The 23333-nt window shown below is 39.4% G+C and overlaps 1 protein-coding gene across 1 annotated transcript in view; it reads left to right on the plus strand.

Moving 5' to 3' along the window:
• CWC22 (CWC22 spliceosome associated protein homolog) overlaps nt 1-13262 on the plus strand; it is a 36933-nt gene extending 23671 nt beyond the window's left edge. Inside the window, exons 14-19 of the mRNA XM_042458348.1 lie at nt 210-287; nt 2100-2252; nt 2646-2773; nt 6811-6912; nt 7794-7999; nt 12447-13262. Coding sequence (XP_042314282.1) covers nt 210-287; nt 2100-2252; nt 2646-2773; nt 6811-6912; nt 7794-7999; nt 12447-12997 — 1218 coding nt within the window. The 3' untranslated portion in view covers nt 12998-13262. The remainder of the gene's footprint in view (nt 1-209; nt 288-2099; nt 2253-2645; nt 2774-6810; nt 6913-7793; nt 8000-12446) is intronic.
• Nucleotides 13263-23333: the final 10071 nt, after the last annotated feature.

Here is a 23333-nt window from a genome sequence, read left to right on the forward strand (position 1 = left end):
AGCTTCCTTGGTTTGTGGTGGAAAGGAGTATGTTAAATCTGTTTTTACCTTTGGAATGTATTGCATTTTCTCTCTGCATGTTTTAATTTAGAGCTTTAAAAAAACCCAACAGATCAGTGCTTTACAAAGTATGTTGGTGCATCAAATAATGTTTTAGTTTTGTTCATAACCACAGCAATCTCTTAGAATCTTCTTTCTCTCCCTGACAGAAAGAGCTGTGCAACATGATACTTGACTGTTGTGCTCAACAGAGAACATATGAAAAATTCTTTGGTTTACTAGCTGGGGTGAGTTAACTTCCTTCATCAATGGTACATGCATAGGCATCTCTTTCAGGAGCCAGTACAAAAGTACTATCATCACCAGCTGATACCTTTGCATGTGTAGCTCAGCCAGGGATGTAGCCAACGGGGGGGTGGGGTGTCTGTGGGGTCCGGACCCCCCTTCCATTAGAAAAATGAATGGCATATGCTGCTGTGCCGCCATGCCCAAGCCCCATTATAATGGTGACACTTAGTCTGGACCCTCCCCCTTCTTCAGATCCTGGCTACGTCCCTGGCTCAGCCATATTAGATCAGTCATCAGGTATCCAATGTTCATGTCACTTCTTGCCTCAAACAAAGCTTTCCAGTCCATCAGCTCTGAGGTGTCAAAAGTGTATGGATCAGCTTTTAGTAACAGGAAGGACAAAGCAGGTAGTTTGGCACGAATCATTTGTGTGTGTTAAAACTGGGTCATATAAGAGCACTAGGAAGGATGAGCAGAAGCATTTGTTATCCCAGATAATCAACAGATGTGCTTCCTGTCAGGCTTTGGCTGGGAAGTCAGAGGATTTAAAAGCTAGCAACAATGTGTTCCACTTCTTTTGTTTTGTTTCTGAGAAAGACACCTTGCCATCAATTTTTGAAAGCTATGGCATGTTGATTACTAACTTAAGCTCATTCAGAAAAGTCGACAGAGCTGTAAGCAGGCTTATTTTTGTCTCTAGAAGAAAAAAACCCAAACATTTGACATTGATTGCACTGTTTTAAAGATTCATTCAGTGGATTGTAAAACCCTCTGGAAGAGTTTACCAGGAGATCCTGAGCCACTGCCTACCACCTGAAGAGATAAATTTTGTTCACTTGTGTGAAAGTCCTTGAATCTTGGCTATTATAAAAATCAAATAAAAAACTGGAAAAATGCATATTATTGAAGTTATGACTATCAAGGCTTTTTTCCTTTTCAGAAATGCATGTATTAATCATGTATAACATATTTGATCATTCAACATATTTTCAGTAACAGGCACTGATGGGAAATTTGAAAGTTTTCCACATGCTATCAAGTGTTATAGAAACAAGTTCTTATTTGAAAATGCTGTTAGGGCATATCCTATGTTTAAAAAGAATGTTATGGAACAAATGCAAGCTTCTTCTGCTCACATGCGAGGAGGAGCTGATTTCCACTAACTCTCATATCTTCACATCCCCATCCAAGTCTGCATCTGCACTGCAGAAATAATCCAGTTTGACACAGATTTAGCTGCCACGGCTCAAATGCTGTGGAATTCTGGGAATTGTAGTTTTGTGAGTCAATTAGCCTTCCTTTCAGAGAGCTCTGTGCTGCAACAAACTACATTTCCCAGAATTCCATAGCATTGAACCATGGCAGTTAAAGCAATGTCAAATTGAATTATTTTTGCAGTGCAGATGCAGCCCAAAAATCTCTGTGGGAGGAAGAAATTAAGCAAAAGTTGGATCAAAAGCCTTCTGGAGACAAAAAGCCCCCCCCTTTTTTCCCCCCCACAGAAGGCTGAGTTAGATCCTTAGTTCCCAAAAACATTGCAAATGAAAATATTTCTGCACTTTTGTAATGGTCAGCACCATTTTCCCCACTCAGTTGCATTTTCCTGGTTCCTCTCTCCCAAAAAAGCTCCATCCCATACACAGGCAAAAATACGTTCCTTTTGGTCTTAGGATCTTTGGATTCAAGTAAATATTTTGCAAAGCAAAGTCTCTACAGTATTTTTCATCAATTGTACCTCTAGTTCCAGTGCATTTCTGTATTCAAGGATTTTTTTAAAATGTGCTTTTCTCTCACCTTTCCTATATTTTCAGCGTTTCTGTATGTTGAAAAAAGAATACATGGAATCATTCGAAGCCATTTTCAAAGAACAGTATGATACTATACATCGGCTGGAAACAAACAAGTTGAGGAATGTTGCCAAAATGTTTGCACATCTTTTGTACACAGATTCTCTTCCATGGAGTGTAAGTAGAAAATGCTTCTAGACTTGCAGTATATACTCTATGTGGGTTTTACAAAAACAAGATCTCGTTTTCTCTTTTGAAATACTTCAGACAGAGGTGCTCTCAGTTAAAATTCAGGTCAAGAGCTGAGTGCTGCCTTGGTGTTGGCACTGACAAAGGCCATGAGAGCTTTGAAGTAGATTCACCTTAGAATAGAAGAAATTTGGCTAAATTGTTTGGAGACAGGACCGAACGTTTCACTGTTGTGTGAGAGTATTTCTAAGCCCCCTAATGCTTGCTTTCATGATTTTGCCGCAGTTCAAAAGAAATATACGCATTGAAGGAGGGGGGAAAGAGATTGTTGTAATGAATTAGGGGTTTGTGGCATTGACCTACAATTTCTTCCTTTGATAGGTCCTCGAATGCATAACACTGAGTGAAGAAACAACAACATCATCCAGTAGGATTTTTGTTAAAATATTTTTCCAGGAGCTTAGTGAATACATGGGCCTTCCCAATCTTAATGCAAGGTTGAAGGATGAGTAAGTGGAAATTTCAGAATGTAAATTCATTTTGCAAGGCCTCCTCTGTGAGATTCCTTAATGTTATTAGGTTTCCATAAAGAGTGTGTTTTTGCACATATTCTTAACATTATTATTGCGGTCCCATATAAGAATATAAACTGTCACTGGAACTAATTTTTTACATTTTAAAAGAAGGTTTTTGCTTTTTTGGAGTTATGTTTTCATTTGAGTAAGAACAGTAGTTCTGACACGAAAAGCACATCATCCCTGGCTTGAATCTAATGTTCCTGCAAGTGGAATTCTGCTAATGTGATGCTCTTACTGTTGGAAACTGGAGGGATCAACTTGTGTTGATTTCTTTTTTCTCCATGTGCCATGAAAACCTAGAATGACAGCATTATATAGGCGGGTTACAGACCGCCGCCGCCGCCTGCTCCGTGCGGGAGCCGCAGCAGCCACACCGTGCAGCTCCCGCATGGACCGAAAAAGAAGCTCCAAAATGGAGCTTCTTTAAGCGGCGCCTCTATGACGTTGCGAGGCGCCAGGGGCGGACTCGCGACGTCATAGACGCCGCAACACGTGCAGACGCACAGCGTCCAATACACGTAAATATGGTGGCGGCCGTGTGGAACGGCCGCCGCCATATTGTACGTACAGAATATGTACTAGGGTTAGGGGGGTGCGGAAGCACCGCCCCTTCCTAACCCTAGTACGTATTCATTACGTACTAAATGGCGGTGTGTAACCCGCCTTAGACATTTAAGTGTTGGACTATAACTCTGGAGACCAGGATTTGTCTTGGAAACCCACTGGGTGACCTTGGTTAAATCACACATTCTCAGCCTCAGGTGGAGAAAAAGGCAAACCACACTGACTATATCTTGCTAAGAAAAACCCATGGTAGGTTTGCCTTAGGGTTGCCATAAGTCAAAAACAACTTTGAAGGCACAACAGCAACAACAACAACAATAATATTTATTTACATTCCTCTTAATCTCAGGGAATCCAAGCGGATTACAGCAGTAAAATCTGGTACAATTAAAAGAGATAGATTAAAAATTCCAAAATTCCCCACCCGCTCCCTTCACATAAAAACATAATCAACTCCTAAAAAGAGATTTTAAAAAAGTTAACACACTAATATACAATACACTAAAATGAGATAAAAATTTCAAGTGGAGTCCGGGTTGGGTTCATAAAGATAAGAGATGGAAGTTGAAAGGGGAAAGAGTGGGGGATGCAAGTCAACAAGGGTGTTCTATTCTGGAAAGGCCTGCTGGAAGAGATCCGTCTTAATAGCCTTCTTGAAAGTGTCCAAGGTGGTAATCTGATGAATCTCATCCGGCAGATCGTTCCATAGTCTGGAACATAAAAATCTCTTCCAGAGCATGGAATAGTGGAGGAAGTAGCATGGCATGGCAAGTAGAATAGGTGAAAATTATCTCCCAGATTCTTCCCATGAAAAATATTCTCTGAATTACAATTCTTTCCATGAAAGGAAGGAGCCAACATGTGTTTCTTAAAGTAACCTACCCATATTATTCCTTGTTCTGTGAGGGAGGCATAAAGATGCCTCTTCTAAAACAGCACTTATCATCTCCAGTTCACTTAAGTAGTTGGCAATAATAGTGTTTATTTAAACATGCTTCCTTAGACACCATTTTAGTTTAAGTGAATGAATTTTAATAGACTGATCTAATCAGTTAATAAAACCAATTAATTAATTGACTGAATTCATGGTTAACCTAGTACTGGTACTTCATGTCCATAACGCAAGTATTAACAGTGCAGAAAGGAAGGAAGATGTAATCACCTCTGACTTGCCCCTATTAATGTTTTCTGTTGATTTTAGAACAGCTGGTTTTGGTTTGGTTTGGTTCATTTAGCTGGCATTTCTCAGAGGTAATAGGCTGGTTTTGGATTTTCTGTCTTTTAAATGTAGAATGGCAAAGGGGAAGAACCGATATGTGGGGTTCCTGATTTTTTTTATCATTGTTTATGTTTGAATCTCATAATGTTCATCATTAAACACACAGGACAAAATTATTTTCCTTGTTCCTGTCCTGCAGGATCCTGAAGTAAGGTAAAGGGTAAAATACAAGAAATGTCTCCTTAAAGAAAGGTAACACAGATGAAAACCTAACCCAGGCTAAAACTTTAGCCTCTCACCCCCCCAAAACAGGTTTATCCCAGACTCTAAACACCAGCCCAGGAGAGAACCTTAAGCCTTGTCAACTATCATTATCTCACAGTTGTTTAGATTTCTGGCTTGCCCATATCTATAACTAGACAGTGAATAAGCAGTAACACAGGAGGATTTCATACTAGTTCCATCTTTAATTAAGCAGTGAACAGCTGACATTTACTGATCTTGTGTTAAGTAAAGAGCAGTGAAAGAGCTGAGCCCATCAGCGTCATGGAAAGCACATCAAGGTATCTCTATGCCCATTGTTGTTCTGTGACTTCAGGTCATTTCAGACTTATGGTGCCTTAAGACAAACCGGGTTTTCTGGGTCTGAAAGAGTCTCCCAGTGTGTTTCCATGGCCAAGCAGGTAATCAAATCCTAGCGTTCTCAGGGAATTTGTGATTGTTATCTGGCTGTCTGACAATAGTTGATGTGATGTGATTTGTTTGATATTTGATGTTTTTAATCTGTTTTTTCCTTTCTAGATGGTAATTTTATCTATTCCTCTTTTAATTGTTATTATCTTAGAATGTACGCCTTGGGCAGGCTTTTATCTACTCCTAATTTTACCAACTTTGTACAGCGCTGTGTATAATTACAGCGCTATAGAAATAAAGTTTAATAATAATAATAATAATAATAATAATAATAATAGTCTCCAGTTGTAATCCAACACTCAAACCACTACACCATGCTGGCTGCTCTGACTACCTCATCCCCCCCCCTTCTCACTACCATATCATTCTTTGCCCACCATAATGCCTGTTGACTTTATGTTCTTTGTTCCCTGTCTGCATCTTTCTTCTGGATTCTTATAGTGAAACTTGTTTCAAAAGTCTCCCAAAAATCCTGTGGAAACTCTTTATGCAAGCTTTTCTTTTCTTTTCTTCTCTCTCTCTCTCTCTCTTGTTTTTTTGGTTAGTGCAATAAATCATGATGAATCTAATAATCTTGTACTTAATTGTTCTTTTGTTGGCTTCAGCATATGAGACACAAATACAGTTGGCCCTCCATATTAGCCATCTGAGAATTGGCGCATCTGCAGATGGCCCTGTTCTATAATTGTCAATGGTGGCATGCGCCCATGGTCATGCCAACATGGTCATGCACACATAACACATCTATTGACAATAATGGAACTTTAGGTCCCATACTTTTTACTAACCATGGCAGCATCTGGAATAGAACCCTCACCGATGCAGAGGGCCAAGTGTATAAAAGGACCCATCACTTACTGGTATAGAAATTTGGACACTTGTGAAATACTTTGATTTGAGTGAATTATGATTTGATTATGCAGACTGGAATGAAACGGTATTTTTGACCAGTAACCTGTATGCTGTCACATTACAGAATTGATGCAGTTCGATACTGCTTTAACTGTCATGGCTCCATCCTATGGGATCCTGGAATTTCTAATTTGTTGTAGCTAAATATTTCACATAAGTACAAATCCCAGATCTTAAGATCTGAATGATTAGACATGTTTCAGTCTAGCTTTAAGACTTAGATGAGCAATTGTCAGTGATCTTAAGATTCTTTGGGTAAAACATCTACTGCTATTCTCAATATTGATTTCACAGGCAGATGTGCTAGGTAATGGCCTATTCACAAAATATCTGTTGGCTGTCAGCAGTGTAAATGTATTGAATAACTTGAGATTATTGACTACAGTAAAGAGTAAGATTTGCAATAGTTTAATTATAGATTTCCACACTTGTCAATATTGTGCAGTGGAATGACTTTGTTTTTGTTTCCTAGAGAATGTTATTTAATGTGGCATTTGTTATTTCTGCATTGTCTTTGGATCAGAATGCTGTTTTGATGTACATACATTGAAGTATGATTCCTATATTTGTTTTGTAACAGAACTCTGCAGCCATTCTTTGAAGGATTGCTTCCTCGGGATAATCCAAGAAATACTAGATTTGCCATCAATTTCTTCACTTCAATTGGTCTTGGTGGACTGACGTAAGAGAAATTAGCTTGTTGTATATGTACTTACATACATACAGAGAAAGAGACCTATAAAAATAATTCTTGGAATTCTGGGACAGGGTGAAATCAGATAATAACTGACTCCATAATTTACATGGTAGAGAACAAGTATTTCCCTCTCCTCCAGGCTTGCCCTGCCTCCTCTGTCTCTAGACAGCCACATATAAATAAGTCTTCCTCCCCCCCAAAAAAAGAGACATAGATAAAATGAGCATAGAACTTTATATGAAATAAAACATTTATTACAAATACAGTTTGACTATCCCTTCTTCAGAATTCCAAAGTAAAAAATATCCCAAAATCTAAAATTGTCCACATGAGTGTCTGAGATGTTGATACCTTTGCTTTCTGATTGTGCAGTATGCACAAAATTATTTAAAATATTATGTAGATAATTACAGTGGTACCTCGGGATACGAAATACCCAGGTTACGAAATTTTCGGGATACGAAAAAATCCCATTAGAAATCATTGTTCCGGGTTACGAATGTATTTTCGGGTTACGAAGAAAATTTTTGGTGCTTTTCGGCGCTTTTTCGCACGAAACGCGGCTTTTCCCCATTAGCGCCTATGGCAATTCGGCTTACGAAGGCTTTTCGGGTTACAAAAGCGGCCGCGGAACGAATTACTTTCGTAACCCGAGGCACCACTGTACCTTCATGTTATTTGTGTAAGGCATATATGAAACATGTTTAGACTTTGATACTCCCATCTCCAAGATATCTCATTAAGTATATGCAAATATTAGACAATCGGGGGGGAGGGGCCTCAACATTTCTGTTCCTGAGCATTTTGGATAAGGAAGACTCAACCTGTGCAGATATTATCTTACCTTGTTCAATTTATTTGAATAGGGATGAGCTACGTGAACATCTGAAAAATGCACCAAAGATCATCATGACCCAGAAGCAAGATGTAGAGTCATCTGATTCATCTTCATCCTCAGAATCTGATTCCTCTGGTTCAGACGATGATGCTAGCAGTAGCAGCAGCAGCGGTACCTCAGGGTCCTCCAGTGGGGATGAATCTTCTTCTGACAGTGATCACAGCAGTGACTCTGGTATTCTATCTGTCAATCATATTTTTTTAAAGGTAGTTGCTTGCCTTGATTCACTTGGACTGAAGAAGAATGGTGATGACTACCATATAAGTCGAAAAATTGACCCAAAAAAACCTGGGTCGACTTATACATGGTCAATATGGTCATAGGCTTGACCCCTGAAGCCTCCTCCCTAGCCCGGTTGTCTCCTTCATCTTATCCTACATGGATCATATAAAAATCCATAATTTTAGCCCCCAAGCCTACCCACGACTTATACATGAGGTTGACTTATAATTAAATATATATGGTATATATTCATGTATTGCTTCCTTTGTGCTTGAAGATCATTTTTTGATACTTGTCTTCTGTGTGAGCTCAAGTCCGTGGAAGGCAAGCTTGCATAAGCGGTGGGCCAACTGTATATATCATTTTTAAAGTATTTGGGCAGTTTCTACTAGGAGACTTGATTGTATAAAATGGCTTAATAGTATAGGTAAATAAAACTTTTCACAATTTTTCTTTAGACCTGTGTGATTTGAATAAGTCAGATCACCTCTGTGAAGACTGAACAAAAACCCATCAGTGATACCTTTATTGGCCAACCGAAATGCACAATATACTTATTGCAGTCTTTTGAAGCTCCACTGGCTTCTTCACAGGCAAGATGTTACAAACCAAACAGGAGGAAAAAAAAAAAAAGAATTGGAGATATTAATCATATGCCTGCATGTTGTTTCAGTCCTTAGTAAAGATGGTATGCTGAGAAGGATATATTTTGTGCAAGCAGACTCCTCCTCCTTCTGGCCGTGCAGCAACAGGGAGATTTTCAAAGTCCAGGAAATTTAAAATCCATTTGCATCTCAACAGGGACCCCTCTTTTGTAGTCTGTGCAAAATCGGTGGTGACTGGTTCATCATGCTTTGCTCAGTTAATTCATATGCCAGAATATGAGTTTTGCATACAGAGTTTATTTGTACCACTTTTAATTTGAGTCCCCAGGGTGGGGGGAGGGGGAGAATGGGATATAAATTAGGAAAAAAATGAAATAATAATTGTAAGAGTTTATTTTAAAACATGTTAGTTGTCCTAATAAATGAAAAACTATGCAGAAAAATCAATAAAAAATAAAATCCATGTTACAAATTGAAACAGCACAATGAATCATCAGTTAAAATATTAGAAACTAAAAACAAGATAACAATTTCTTAAAATGGTAGTTAAATTGAAAGTAAAAAGGGCAGGAAGAAGGTTTGAAGACTAGCTCTTTTCTGAAGCTCTTGAAAAAACTAAGGCATATGGAGCAGGGTTGTTTTCACAGTGCCCCATACAGTGTGAAAAGGTCATTTGGTACATGGACTGCTCCATGAAGGGTGTCTAGCATCTAATTTGAGCATTTAATAATCTTTCTGTGTACTACAATCCTGTGAACAGAAATGTTTTTGCTGTGTACAGTTGGGCTAATGCCCTGTCTGGCTGTTGCCTTAGAATACTTTATTGGAGTGGCTAGCTTCAGAGAACCCTAATCTGATGCCTTTTCTTTGTTCATGCAGTCAAGGGATTAATCATAAAATGCTCTGCTTCCTTTCACAATAAATAAGCAAAGAAACCATAGAAAGGGCATGAAATTCAGAATTCATTTACAGCTGTTACTTCATGAGGTACTGACCTACCATAGTGGGTGATAGTGCATTTGTAACTGATACATCTACAAGGGCTTTGACAGGAGAACATATTATGTCCCTGTACCTTTGGGGGTGGGAACCCGTCCTCATGGACACAGCTGATGTATAAATATGTTCTCAATTTGTTCTTCCTCTTTTGTCAGTTAAAGATAAAATGCAGCTCTTGATCTTGTGTTTCGATGATATGATTTCTAGTGCGGAAAATAATGATAGTAGCTTATGGCAGTTCAGCTGATATAATTTAATGTAATGAAGCTTGTATGTTGAGTTTCCAAGATTACATTTCTGACCGCACCCTACATAGTCAATTTCATATGATAATTAATATTGCTGAGTAAAAGTCATCTTTCTGATTTTTCTCAGTTAGCTGAGGTAAAGTGTCATGGGCATTGTTAATCCAAAGTGTGCCTGCTAGTATACTTCTGAATGTGTGTGTGCTCACTTGTGACAGCAGATGATAGCCCAGCGTGAGTTGCATTTAAGAAACATGCTGATTGAAAACAAATTGGTTTTGTTGACAATTTTAAAAGGAAGAGTCATCTAATTCACAAACATAGCACCTACTTCAGTATGCCTGAAAAGAGCTCTATTTTAATATATTTTAAGTTCACTTTGTGTTGCCTATAATTGCAAATCAGATACATCAGAAACACCAAAGCACTAAAGGCAGGCATAATAGAGCAGGGTCAGAAAAGTGGCATTTCAGCAGAGAGCCAGATGGTGTATGCACAGACAGCTGCAGTTAGAGAGGGACCAGGGAGGTAAGTCCTTAGTGACAAATTAACAGAGTCTGCTAGGGTGAGCATAGCTTCTTCTTCTATTTTTTTTTAATGGTTTCTGTTTTTTTTTTTTTGTTTTGTTTTTGTTTTTCGTTTAATACTTTCTGTTCTGATGTTTTGCCCTTATCCCATTGGGGGAAACAGATTCAACAATGAAGAATTTTGATAGTCTCAATAGTGTTCTGATCTTTTCCCCCCTCCCTTTCTCTATTTTTGTACAGCCCTAGCAGAAATAGTGCCAGAATGATTAAATGCAAAGCAGCATTTGTACAACTTGATGTGTGAGAGTCAGCTTCTGTCTCTCTGCAGTACTATGGGAAGAGTCATTTGGGCTCGGTGAAAGCTTAGCATTAAGGCACTCCTCTTTTTTATTATTATTTTGATGTAATTCCACAAATATGAAGATGTTGCAGTATTTTAGAGGAGATTTCTGTGCTTGTTCCCCTGCTCCTGTTTTTCTTGTTATTGTGATTTCACCAGGTTGGCTTGTCTAGCAAAGGCGTATTGGTGATCATAAAGTTAAGTGACATTCAGACGTCAGAATTGTTCAGGACAGTTTTAAAAGTTACTGTCTTAGATTTGCTGATCTTCTTAGAACAATATTGATGGTAATCCAGCACATCCTTCTGCAAATTGTGTTATATGTTATGATGAAAGTCGTAGATGTATCAAATACAAACTAATTACATTAAGGAAAGATGCATTGATCTTCATTGAAATCCCGGTGCCTCCAAACTATATTTTACTTAATAGTTATGTAATACATTATATCTCCAAATGGCCAAAATGTTTAAAGTGTAAAGTAATCTGATCAGCCGAGTCCTTGTTTCCTGTGAGAAAAAGACATATTTGGTCAGTATATTGCATAGTAACTACACTAGGTAGAAAAAAGGCCCATTTTCAGAGGTGCTCTGTATAGTCATCTTTTCGTCCCAGTAGTAAATCTGTTATTGCTGATGGTGAACTAACTTGTTTTATCTAGGGAGCTTATTTTTCTTAATTCTTAACAAGGTTAGACTATGTGCAATAAAAAAGCATCTAAAAGCATCTACGTGTTAGTTTTCTAGACCAAAGATGGACCACATGCATTTCCCACAGTATTTATTACCTCGTCATCAAATTGCATATTAGTGTCTTGAAAATGTCAGTTTCATGTTAAATAAAAAGTATGAGGGCACGTTGAAGTTTAGCATTTGGGGAGTAGTAACATGTAAAAAGAAAACCAAAATTGAGGCAGTGAAAATAAGAATGTGACATAGCCCAAATTAATGGATCAATGGATATATGGATTTTGAGGCCCATAAATTATTATTTTATTAAAATGGTATGTTGTTTCATTTTCAAATTTGTGAAGCATATTTTGGCATATTTAAGTCCATTGGAAGTGGTATGCAGACAGTTCATTATTGGCAGCTGGTGTGGGCATTTTATATTTAGCTTTGACTTTCCATGGCAGCTTTCAGTTGAACAAGTTGCTTATCCTTGGTGGAATTGTCATGTTCCATATGTGAAACATTTCATCTGTTTAGCAATGTTCTTGAAAGCCTGAAAATTTGTTATTACTTTTACTTATTACTCTTGCTTTTAGTGGAAAGAAGAGAGAAAGGATGCCTTACTTAAACCTAAAGGGAGCTTAAAGTTGCCAGTTCAGCTTTTTTATGAGTTCCTAGTCTGTAGGAAGTGGAAGTGTGGACAGTGTTGGTACTATGTGGGTGTTTGTTTTACTTAACATTATTGCCCAAATTGAAAAACTAGCTAAATATTTTTCATATGTTTTGGAAAGTTTCTAGTTAAGAGAAAGTAATGAACACATCCATAATCATTTATTCAACGTTCCTGGCCAGAAAACCTCTTAATAATATAAGATATTAAAGTATCTGTATTCCTTGGATGCAAAGATCTTAACCACCTGAGTGGAAAGCAGTTCACATTGTGGAGGTGGAGTGTCATTAATGCACATCTTAACTTAAAAGCTAAATGGCATGTTTTTTTTAATCTTTCCAGATATGAAAAGGAAGAAGTCACAAAAGAAGAAAACATCAGACAAAGATACCAAGAGAAAAGAAGGAAGTAGAAAGAAACATCTTACAAAGAAAAAAGAAAGGGGACAATCAGAAAGGGAAAATGGTACTGAAAGAAACCCAGGAAGAAATGCTGACAGAAATCCAAGAGACTCGAGTAGGAGAGAAGAGGCATCAGAGAAATTCTCTTATGGCAGAGAATATTCCAGTGACAGGAACAGCTACTGGAGTGTAAAGGACAGGGATCAGGAAAGAAATGTGCCTTTTGAAAACAAAGCTAGCCATTCTAAAAAGAAACAAGCAGAAAGAAAAAATTCTTTTTCTGATGATGAAGGGAGGGACAGGCACTATTCTAAAGAGGGGGAGCTCCACAGACAGAGAAAGAACAGATCCAAGTCACGAGAGAGACACCGTAACTATCCCAGCCCCAGGGAGGAGGAGGAACGTGGCCGATACCAGGACCAATTTAAAGAGTCAAGGAGAGAAGAAAACAGGAGAAAACAAAGGGAGGACTCCCCACGTAGGCGCAGATGACTCTAATACAGAGATTTTGGCATGTTACCTTTTGGTGAGAACTGTATTTTTACAACATACTAAACATTTTTGAAAAGGACCTTTTGTACAGATTCATTGTAAACTGTTCAACCTTTTTAATATATTCAGAAGTCCATCTGTGTATGATCATTGTATTGGTGAAAGCTTTCTGCTAAGCTGCTGTTTAGTGGTGTTTGAATCCAGGGGAAATCAAATCCAGTTTCTTTGGTCAATAAAAAACAGTTAAATTTTTTTTTCATTGAAACAGCAGTGTTTCAAAAACAGTACTTATTTATACCTTGTAGAAATAGACATGCCTTAGTTTTCCTTGTTCATATGACTTATCCTATTTTAATACAGATGTTGAAAGGTTCCACTTCAGTAATAACAGCTTCTCTGTATATGCAGAAACTTTGAAGATATTCACAATGGCAATTGTGCGTGTGTGTGTGTGGGGGGGGGGTCTGTTCACTTGTTTTTTAATACTGTGGTGACAGAATAGGGTTTTGATGAAAAAATTGCCAACTAGGGTATACAATTGAAAATATTACAGGTATTTATATATTATAAATCCACTCGTCCCTCCACATTTTCTGAGGGTAGAGACACAGGACCCCATGAATGTGTGAAAACTGCAAATAACAAAAACACTATTTTTTACTTAAGAGAACCTCTCTAGGAATCTCTAGGTCCTCCAGTGGAACTCTGTGTTCAATATCTGCTAGACGTTGACCACAGAGTTGCGCTGGACGAGTTACAAATGCCTAGTGGAGTGTTTTCTCTAGGAATCTCTAGGTCCTTCAATGCAATTGACCATACAGGAGGACCTAGAGAGCACATATTAATAAAATCCGTGAATAATCAAATCCACAAAAGTGAAAGTTGCAAATGTGGAGGGATGAGTGTACTGCATATACTCATGTATAAGTCTAGAAATTTTAGTCAAAAAATTGACACAAAAACCTGAGTAGACTTATCCATGAGTAATGTAAGTACTGTAACTATTATACATACAGTGGGCCTTCGATATCTGGGGGCTTGCCATCTATGGATTAAACCATCCGTGGACAGCAAACCTTGTTGCTTTCAATGGGGTATATGCATGTTGTGCCCACCATTAAAATCGATGGGACTTAAGCTCGTGTGCTTTTCTTTATCTATAGCTGGGGGAATCCAGAATGGATGCTCCACAGATATGTAGAAAGGACAGGCTGTATAAAAAAAGGGAACTATCCCCTGATGAAAGGCAAGAGAGTACAGTAATCTGTTCTGGAAGCACTTGCCCCCCTCTACTCTTTCACCCATCCAGGCTTTAGGGCAAGTACAAACAATTGTGCCTGCTGGAATTTTGTAAGTTCTTTGGCATTGTTTTCCACATTGTTTTACCCTCAACTTGTCCACAGGTCATATCAAAATCCTTAATTTTGGCCCCAAAACCCTGCCCTCGACTTATACATGAGGTTGACATGATCAAGTACGGTTGTCACTTATCCGCGGGGGATCCCCCCCAGCAGATAAGAAAACATGGGACCTCAAGTCCTGTTGTCCCCAACTGCTGGTGCGACTTGCAGCCACGTGCACACACTTCCATTGAAAATCTGAGCTATTTGTGGATGCTCAGATCCACGGATGCAAGACCCCACTGTATATACAGTACTCATTTTCCTAAGCCAAAATCCAGCTGAAATACAGTGAAGGAGAAACCCCTGCTGGTCTAAATAACATAAATTTGCCACTGCTTGCTATTGAGCAAACAGTGATCCCATGTGTCTTACACTTGAACATTGAAGACTGGATGCCTCATTTGTGTGAGTGGCAAAAATATCAAACTACTCCTGCTGTGGTCTGTGGCATAAACAAGTTGGCTCAATAGTATCCAAGTCCAAGTTTCATTGGGTGGAGGATAAAGTTCAAAAAACAGGTGTGAGACTTAGATTTCATCAACAAATGGAAAAATAAGCATAGACTGCATAAGCAGCATTAGTAATGTTGTTCACGGGCAAAGCTTTGCTGTCACCTGGGAACAGTTGTGAATGTGCACCAATAATACACTGTGGCAGGCAGCTGATGAAAGTTATATGTTTATTTGGAGCTTTAAAATATATAGCTCAGTGGTCGAAAATATCAGTTTCCCTCTAGTCAGAACAAGCAAAAAAAAAATAAAAATGACTGTTATAAAAATTGCTGGACATTCATTTTATGAGGGTTTTTTAAAATAACTGTAAAAAAAGAAAGCACCAGGAACTTACATTGTGTTTTGTTAAAAAATGAGTTCAAGGGTTAAGAATTCCATAAAGATGGCATGAGTATTAAATAGTATGTGTTTGCTACTGCTGAAAAACGTTTGTATTTATAATTATGACTAAGCTATTGAAATTACTGTACCTTTTTTTTTAAAAAAAAACTGCTTAGCTTTTTATAAATATATTATAAAGATCATGCTCAGGTACTAATCTGGTATGTTAGCTCTTTTACAGCCTATATTTTTTTCTTTGTGCATTTACCTGAGAAGATAACTTATTTCTCTTTCACTGAACAAAGATTTCGATAATTGCAGCTTCTGTGGACTGCTAAATACTTCTGGTAATAGATCTAATGATGGATGTATCACTAGATCTTCTGTCTTTGTGCTGCAGATTAATTTGATATATTTTTTTAAAAAACAACCAATTTACCCCAAGAACCTGTGTCAAAATACTAATGCAGGTACAAAAGGTATTAGTATCTGAGTACTTTACAAAAACTGTGGCATCTCCAATACTGATGTTGTTATGATGAACTGATGGGCCATTTAGGGAAACTTTCTTGTGGCTAGTAGTTACAATATAAAATACCTGGGATTAGCAATGTTTTGTGTGGGGTAAAGTAACATAATTCTAAACTGTCTAATCTGACTGAGTTTGTTGTGCTTGCCCTCCTTTTTTGCTACTCCTACAAAGGAATGGCTGAAATGTTAACACTAGGTAGAAATGGCCTTTCTCGATCTTAAACTATCCAGTCTGTGGTCCAAAACACACTGCAGAAATATTCCATTTTGAGAGCACTTTAACTGCCCTGGCTCAGTGCTAGGGAATCCTGGGAACTGTAATTTATTGTGTCACCAGAGCTCTCTGATAGAGAAGGTTAAATGTCTCACAAAATGACAGTTCCCACAATTCCCTAGCATTGAGACATGGCAGTTAAAGCAATCTCAAACTGGATTATTTCTGCAGTGTGTTTTGGACCGTTGCCTTCTTGCACGGCAGGCGGTTGGATGGATGGTCCTTGTTGCCTTCTCCAGCTCTGTAATTCTATGGTCCATTACAGACAGGCATAAAGTATGTCCCCAGGATGTACTAGGGTTAGGAAAGGGCCTAGCCCTAGTAAGTCCTGGGGACGTACAAAATGGCGGTGCCCGTTCTACACGGGCGCCGTCATTTTGACGTTGCAGACGCCTAGTGTCTGCACGCCATGTGGCACTAATGACATTGCGAGTGCACCATTGGCACCTTGTGGCATCATTAGCGCGTCACAAGAAGACGTGCCATTTTGGGGCTTCTTTTTACTCCACCAGGGAGCCAAGTGGTATGTAAGCTGCAGCTCCCTCGCGGAGCAAGCTGAGATGCCACCAGACCACCCTTTTCCGGCGGTCTGTAAAAGGCCTATGTCATCTTTATATAGGACTAATCCTAGATTAATCTTAGTTTAGTCTGGGTTGAATGCAAGCAGAATATAATTTCTATAAAATTAGGTGAGAAAGCACAATGAAACTAGTTCTCTAATCCCAGGAGAGTTTCACACTTGTTTTTCTTCCCAGTTATTATGTGCAAGAAAGGCCTTTTCGTAAGCCTAAACTGCTCATGGGTTGGATGCAAAGGCTTTCCTTTTTTGCTCTTCCACTAGAGCAGGGCTTCTCAAGCTGTCTAATGTGAGGGATCAGTAGTTATTTTCCCCCAGTGCGCCAGGGACCAGCATGATATTTGTGCCCATTGGCTAAATAGTTTCTTTCCTGGAAACACCAGGGAACAGCATCCCTGGTCCAGTGCCCAATACTGAGTAGCACTGTACTAGAGGACATCCCTTCTATTTGAAGAAGGAGACCTTTAGATTAAATCAATTTCCTTCTATGTCAGGAGGTAGTAAAGAATGAATCAACTGCTTTTTCTCTGTGATTGCTTTGCCTCACACAAATGAGTTTTCTTCTGCACAGAGGCCCCATTCATAATGTTCTAGAGCTCAGTAGCTTGATGTGAACCCTGTCATCTCTACTGTGCATTTCCTAGCCTGCCAAATACGGTTCCCTCAGTTTCTCTCCATCTGCTGACAGAGAGACTTCCTTTCGAGTGTTCTTGGCTGATTAGTTTCCTTCCTTTTTTTCATTTTGTCTTCCTTTATATCCAATCTGTTGTCTTTTGTCCTATCTCTATGTATTTCTACTACTAAGAAAAAAAGTCTCTTTACCTCAGGGTGCTCCTTTCCCCCTTCTCTTCCCAACTCTATGTTCCCTGCCTCCCTCTTTAAACCCTGCATCTCTTGTGATTGGAAGGTCTTCTTTTATGATGGACACTGAAGGGTGTCTCTTGTCTTGAAGATGAGAGAATGGTGGAGAAGTGCTCCACCTGGAAGTGCTTCATTAGCCAAGCATCTGAAAAACGGGGCATCCAAACTGAAAATCCATTGCTGGGAGAAGTCACTACAGGTTGTAGACCAGGCCATCTTCCATCAACCTCTTTTTTCGGTATCTACAACGAAATTGAAGGCTTGCAAATCAAAGACAGCATCAGTGCTGACATGAGCCTTGATGCCAACAGTTGCAGTTCCTCCACTTGCCACCTCATTATCGACAGCACCTTTGGTATCTGGTGCTTCCTACCTCTCTCACTTCTACAACACCATTTTCTGCCACCCGTCTCCCCTTGTCTCCATAGCAGGGGATTTGGCCTTGGTGCAGGGAATTAAGTCTGAGTTCTGTCCACTCCAAGTCAAACTGTAAGAGACATGCTTTCCTGGAAGGCCGCTCAACTTCAGGAGATACCAAATTGAAAGATAAGGAGATAAGTGCTCAAAAGACTGCATTGCACTGACTTTCATAACTTCACTGTGATCAATTCCAATGCCTTTGGTTCAATTGCTGTGCTTCTCCTGAAGTGCCTTCAATATTGACAGGACCAAGCACTGCTCTTCCTGAGTCTCCCTTGGTACAAGAGGTTGAAACATTCATTACTGGAGCAGAATGTGCCTGCATCCCATGACAAAGTTTCTCTTGCAGGTTGTGATTCACCTAGGCATAGACCATTCCTCTATTAACCAGGTGTAAAAGCTCTTCTTTCTGCAAGAAGCAATCACATGCATCCTTGTGACCATTGTACAGGGACTATTGATACCAAGAGGATTCACTATATTGAACAGGAACAATGAGAGCGCTTATGAAGACAACCCCCAAGATCTTACCATTCAAACTCTCCATTATGTCAGGACTGATACCACCATTATGAGTATGCTCATACCTGTCACTCTCCATGTCAGCTGTTTGTGGTCCCTACCAAGATACTTAGCTCTTGAACAGTGTTTCCCAAACTTTGGGCCTCCATGTGTTTTGGACTTCAACTCCCAGGAATCCTAGCCAGTTTGGCCAACAATCAGGCATTCTGGGAGATCAAATTCAAAACATCTGCAGGATGAAAGTTTGGGAACCACTGCACTAGAACATTCTAAATGAAGGCTCTCTGAAGTTGTAAACACATTTGTGTGAGAGTACAGATGACCACTGTTAACAGGTAAGCAACCTGTTCATACTCTAGGAAGGCTGCAGAAGAATAAAATATCCTATGGCATTAACATATGTACAGATGTGAGAGCTATCCAGTGAAGAAAATGAATAAAAAGAAAATAAACTCTTGAATTGTACTGGGGAAGAGTGCTGAAAATACCATGGACAGCAAAGAAGACAAACAAATGGATCCTTGAATAGATCAAGCCTGAAATCTCCCTGGAAGCCAAGATGATCAAACTGAGGCCACAGCATGAGAAGGCAAAACCCATTAGAAAGGACAATAATGCTAGGGAAAATAGAAGGTAGTAGAAAGAGAGGAAGACCACATGCCAGATAGTTAGACCCAAATAGGGAGGCCACAGGCCTACAAGACCTAAGCAAAGCATTGGAAGACCGGGGATCTTGGAGATGTCTCATCTACAGGGTCACGATGGGTTGAGGTTGAAGAGCAGCTAAAAACAACTGCCTTATCAAAAGCATTAGCAGTACAAAATTAGATTATTCCAAAATAAAGGAAGGACCTTGTGCATTTTTCATCCACATCTAGACTACTTTTTTCTAAGGTATTTGCTGATTCAGAACGTATCCTCTGAATCTTCATGACCTAGCCAGATCTGATTGGCTGAGGTAGCTCTCTAATGCTATTTGGCTCCTGCCTTCTTTGTATTGCTTTGATTCAAACTGGCTGTTGTAAGGACAACTGAGCACAGCTATTTCGAAACCCAGATAAGGCAAAAGCATGAGTGGAGCACACTAATTCTTGCTACCTAGTTGTCATTTCTGTCACCTCAGTATAAATAGAAAACAGCAGTGAAGAAGAGAACCTCTAATTTTCCAGCAATTAAGAACACTTCCAGATATATGGAGATCATTACAAATAAAGGAAGCTTTCTTCTTGAGTCTCACTCCACATGCAGGTTGCAGATGGTGATAGGAATGACAAGGACTAGCTTACTGCCTCCCCATTACTTTATTCAAGCCTTATAACGCCTAAATAGGCTTTTAAAAGCTTCACAAGCTTTTAACAAAAGATATCTGAGTTTACTTTTTCTGCCATGCTTTTTAGATTGTAAAGCTTGAAGGCATGGACAGTCTTGTTTTTCATGTTTCTACAGCACTTAGTAAATGTTAGGTACTTTATACATGATAAATGAGAATAAAGTCTTTACTAAGTGGCCTTCATTTGGCACAGATTCCCTGTAAAAATAATCCAAAAAGAAAACAGTGCTAAAGCAGTAAACAAGAGAAACAAAGGCAGCAAACAGCTTTGAAAAAGGCTGAATGTCCATGGGACATTGGAATATTTCCATTAAATGCTTTGTTTCTACAAAACATTTAATGGAAAGATTCCAATCTGCCCTGAAAGCACTATATTCTGCCCTGAAAGCACTACATTCAGTCCAAAAATTGAAATTGAAAAATTTGGCACTGTCCTGTTCCCAAAGCCCCTCAGTCCAAAGAATCATGAATGCACAGAGTTGCTTTCTCTAAAGCAGGTTTGGCCAAAGTGTGGGCCACAAAAATGCCCTTGGAGTTGCATGTTGCCATTTTTGTGGGGCCCAAAGATAAATAATAGGGGTGTTGCACCATAATGTTCCCGTGTGCATCCTAGGGGGTATGGCTAACACTTCCAATACAGTTGTAGGCCACCTCCCGATGTCCATTTTATCTTGAAATGCTCAGGGGACTGAGATGAATTTCCATCACATTTGCAAACAAGAGAGGCCCTAAAAAAAACACTTCCAAAACATGATAAAAATGCCCCCAGAGGGATTGGGGGGCTTTTGTTTCCAGGAGTGGGTGAGCCCTTTCAAGGTCTCTTAGGCCCTCTTAGGTTTCCACTGTGGCTCCCTAGCCTTCCTCTAAAGCAGTGGTCCCGAAACCTTTTTGGTCCACCATCCCCTTCCCTCTTGGATGACAATCCTAGCACCCCTCTGGACATATTTTTTTAGCATTAGGTCTACTGTTCTACTGCAAATTCAAAACAGTCAATCACAGTTGCTGCTCCCTTTGCATCAAATCACCTTGGGAGCAGCAACCAAGCAGCTGACTGAGCAGCGACAGAGAAGCTTCTTGCCGGTCTTGCACCGAAGGTCATCACAGATGAGTCTTTTTTGGTTGCTTTTTGACTGATTTCTCAGTTGCTGCTCCCTTTGTGCCCTATAATCCTGGAAGTAGCAACTGAGCAGCTGACTAAGCAGTGACCAAGAAGCCTCTCAGCCGTGTCAGCCGTGCAGCAAAGGCCAGTGTGGAAAAGAGGTCTCTTGGTTGCTGCTCAGGCAGCTGCTCAGTTACTGCTGTCACGATGATCAGATGCAAGGAAGAAGCTTCTCCCCAGAGAGGAAAGACTCTCAATACTTCATCAGGCCAGAGAAAGGCGCAGCCAGTGTATATATAGGGGGTTTACAGTGGCCATATGGTCTGGACTGGAGACTGGTGTGGGCTGGGAAAGGGAGAGAGTACAGGAGCCATTCCAAGACAAAGGACTCTTACTATTTTATTTATACCCTGTTCTTTAGAAATGTTCTCTGAACGGAAGACATGTCTTCCCCACACAGCTTCAACTGCCTCCTCTCCCACAAAATAAAAATTGTTTCTTCTGCTACCTCTTCTCTCAGCCTGTCTAATGAAAGAAAGTAGGAGCAGCAGTGCAACTCCAGCCTGCCAGTCAAGTCCCAGCAAAGCTCACAAAACTTAATTAGGATCCCAAATTTGAAAGCTTTTTGCCACCGCTTTTCCCCGCCACCACATGCTCTAACTCTTTGCCCCAGTCTGTCCCAAAATGGTGCAGCTCTGAGCCCCAGAAGCGATGCCCTGTGCCCAAGCCTCACAAGTTTCCCAACTGCTACGAGCAAATCTTTCCTTTTGCAAAGCCAAAATATTAATTGTTAATGTTTTCAAATATATAGTATAATACTTGTCTCCAGGTATTAGTGCTCATATTCCTGATATTCCCAAGATCTCTGTGCTTAATAGTAAGCATGTTTTGACCCATTGGAAAAATATAGTAATGTTTAGTAAATTTGAAAGGAGAAAGGTGTCATTACCAGTGGAGTAATTCAATAAATGAAGCCTGAGTTTGCAAAACCTGAGCAGGGATGTTGAGAGTGTCTTGTAGGTCTCTCATTCATAGCATCAGCATAGGTTGAAGCCAATGTAACAGCACATAATCACAACAAAAGCATGCTTGGGATTTCAACCTTCATTGAGGATCACAGTTTCATGCGAAAACTGTTCAACTATAAATCTGCTGGTGGATTTCTTGCCTACACACATTGCCTTTCAAATTTTTGTCTTGTTCCACATTCCAAATAATTTCCTTCATCTCGCTATGACTGTTGTTACAACCATAGTAAACTAAATGAGAAAGTGTGTTGATTAGTTGCCATGGAAGAATACAGACACAGGCTGGTGCCAGGATAGTGGCAATGCCTGTATGTCCTCCTTTAGATCTTTAAGCACCTGCTGTGGTGCTGTCACAAAACAGATGGCATTTTCTTCTCTTACAAATCTTGCTGGACTTCCAGTCCAAATAGCTTATGTCACGCAAGCTTCTTCTTGACTCAGTGCATGCAACCACAAAATGATTTGCACCATAGATGATGAAACATTACAGTCTCACCCAGTGCAGGAAGGGTAGAACTCCTCTAGCTGCAACAGGAATTACCAGGTAATGCTTTGATAACAAATTGGTCAGCTTGTGGCTTATAAAGCAGGTAGTTTAAATGATTTTGTGGTTTTATTTTTGCTAATTTTAAAGTCATGTAATGTGCAGATTTTCCATAAAATCATCTGTTGAGAATTTTCTTGACTACCACAAATTGACTCATCATGTCTGCCATGAGCAAATTTGTGGTTTATGTATGTGTTTTTCCCCTAGACTCAGCTGTTGCTTGTTTATATTGTTAGTGAAAAGGATGTTAATTAGTTATTTCAGTCTAGTTATATACACACTTCAGTCTAGTTATATACGCACTGTCTTGCACTTCATTGCAAGTCCTACTAATTTTGATTACTTTAACTTCTTTATATCTTTCTTCTTTCAAGAAAGTTTTAAAATTCAATACACATGCACACTGCCTACCCTATTCATCCTGAGTGCTTTCTAGAATTGCAAATGGTTTGGTCAAAGCAAATTAATTTTCACCATTTGGGACTGTTAAAGAAATCATTCCCCCTGACACTGTGTTTTCATTATTAGGGGAGTGGATCTTTATGTATCTGTATTTCTTCTTCGTGGTCTCTGCGAATCATACAAATGGGTTTCACTGCGCCTGCGCAGTGCTGTTCGGAAACTTCTAGAATCACTGGGCAGAGTTTACTCTGCAACATATTGAAACTTTTTGGCTCATTGATTTGGGACAAAGTGTTCCCTACACAATCTTCCTCTATATCTTAAAAGCTAGATCTGGGATGTTAATACATATTTCTCATGTTTAAAAATATGATATGGTGGTGCTGGTGGTGAGGGGTGTGCCTTCAGTTTGTTTCCAACTTATGGCAACCTTAAGGCAAACTTATCATGGGATTTTGTTGGTAAGATTTGGTCAAAGGAAGTTTGTCATTGCCTTTTGCTGAGGCTGA

Source organism: Sceloporus undulatus, chromosome 1, assembly GCF_019175285.1.
Source record: "Sceloporus undulatus isolate JIND9_A2432 ecotype Alabama chromosome 1, SceUnd_v1.1, whole genome shotgun sequence".
In the NCBI taxonomy this organism is placed as follows: domain Eukaryota; kingdom Metazoa; phylum Chordata; class Lepidosauria; order Squamata; family Phrynosomatidae; genus Sceloporus; species Sceloporus undulatus.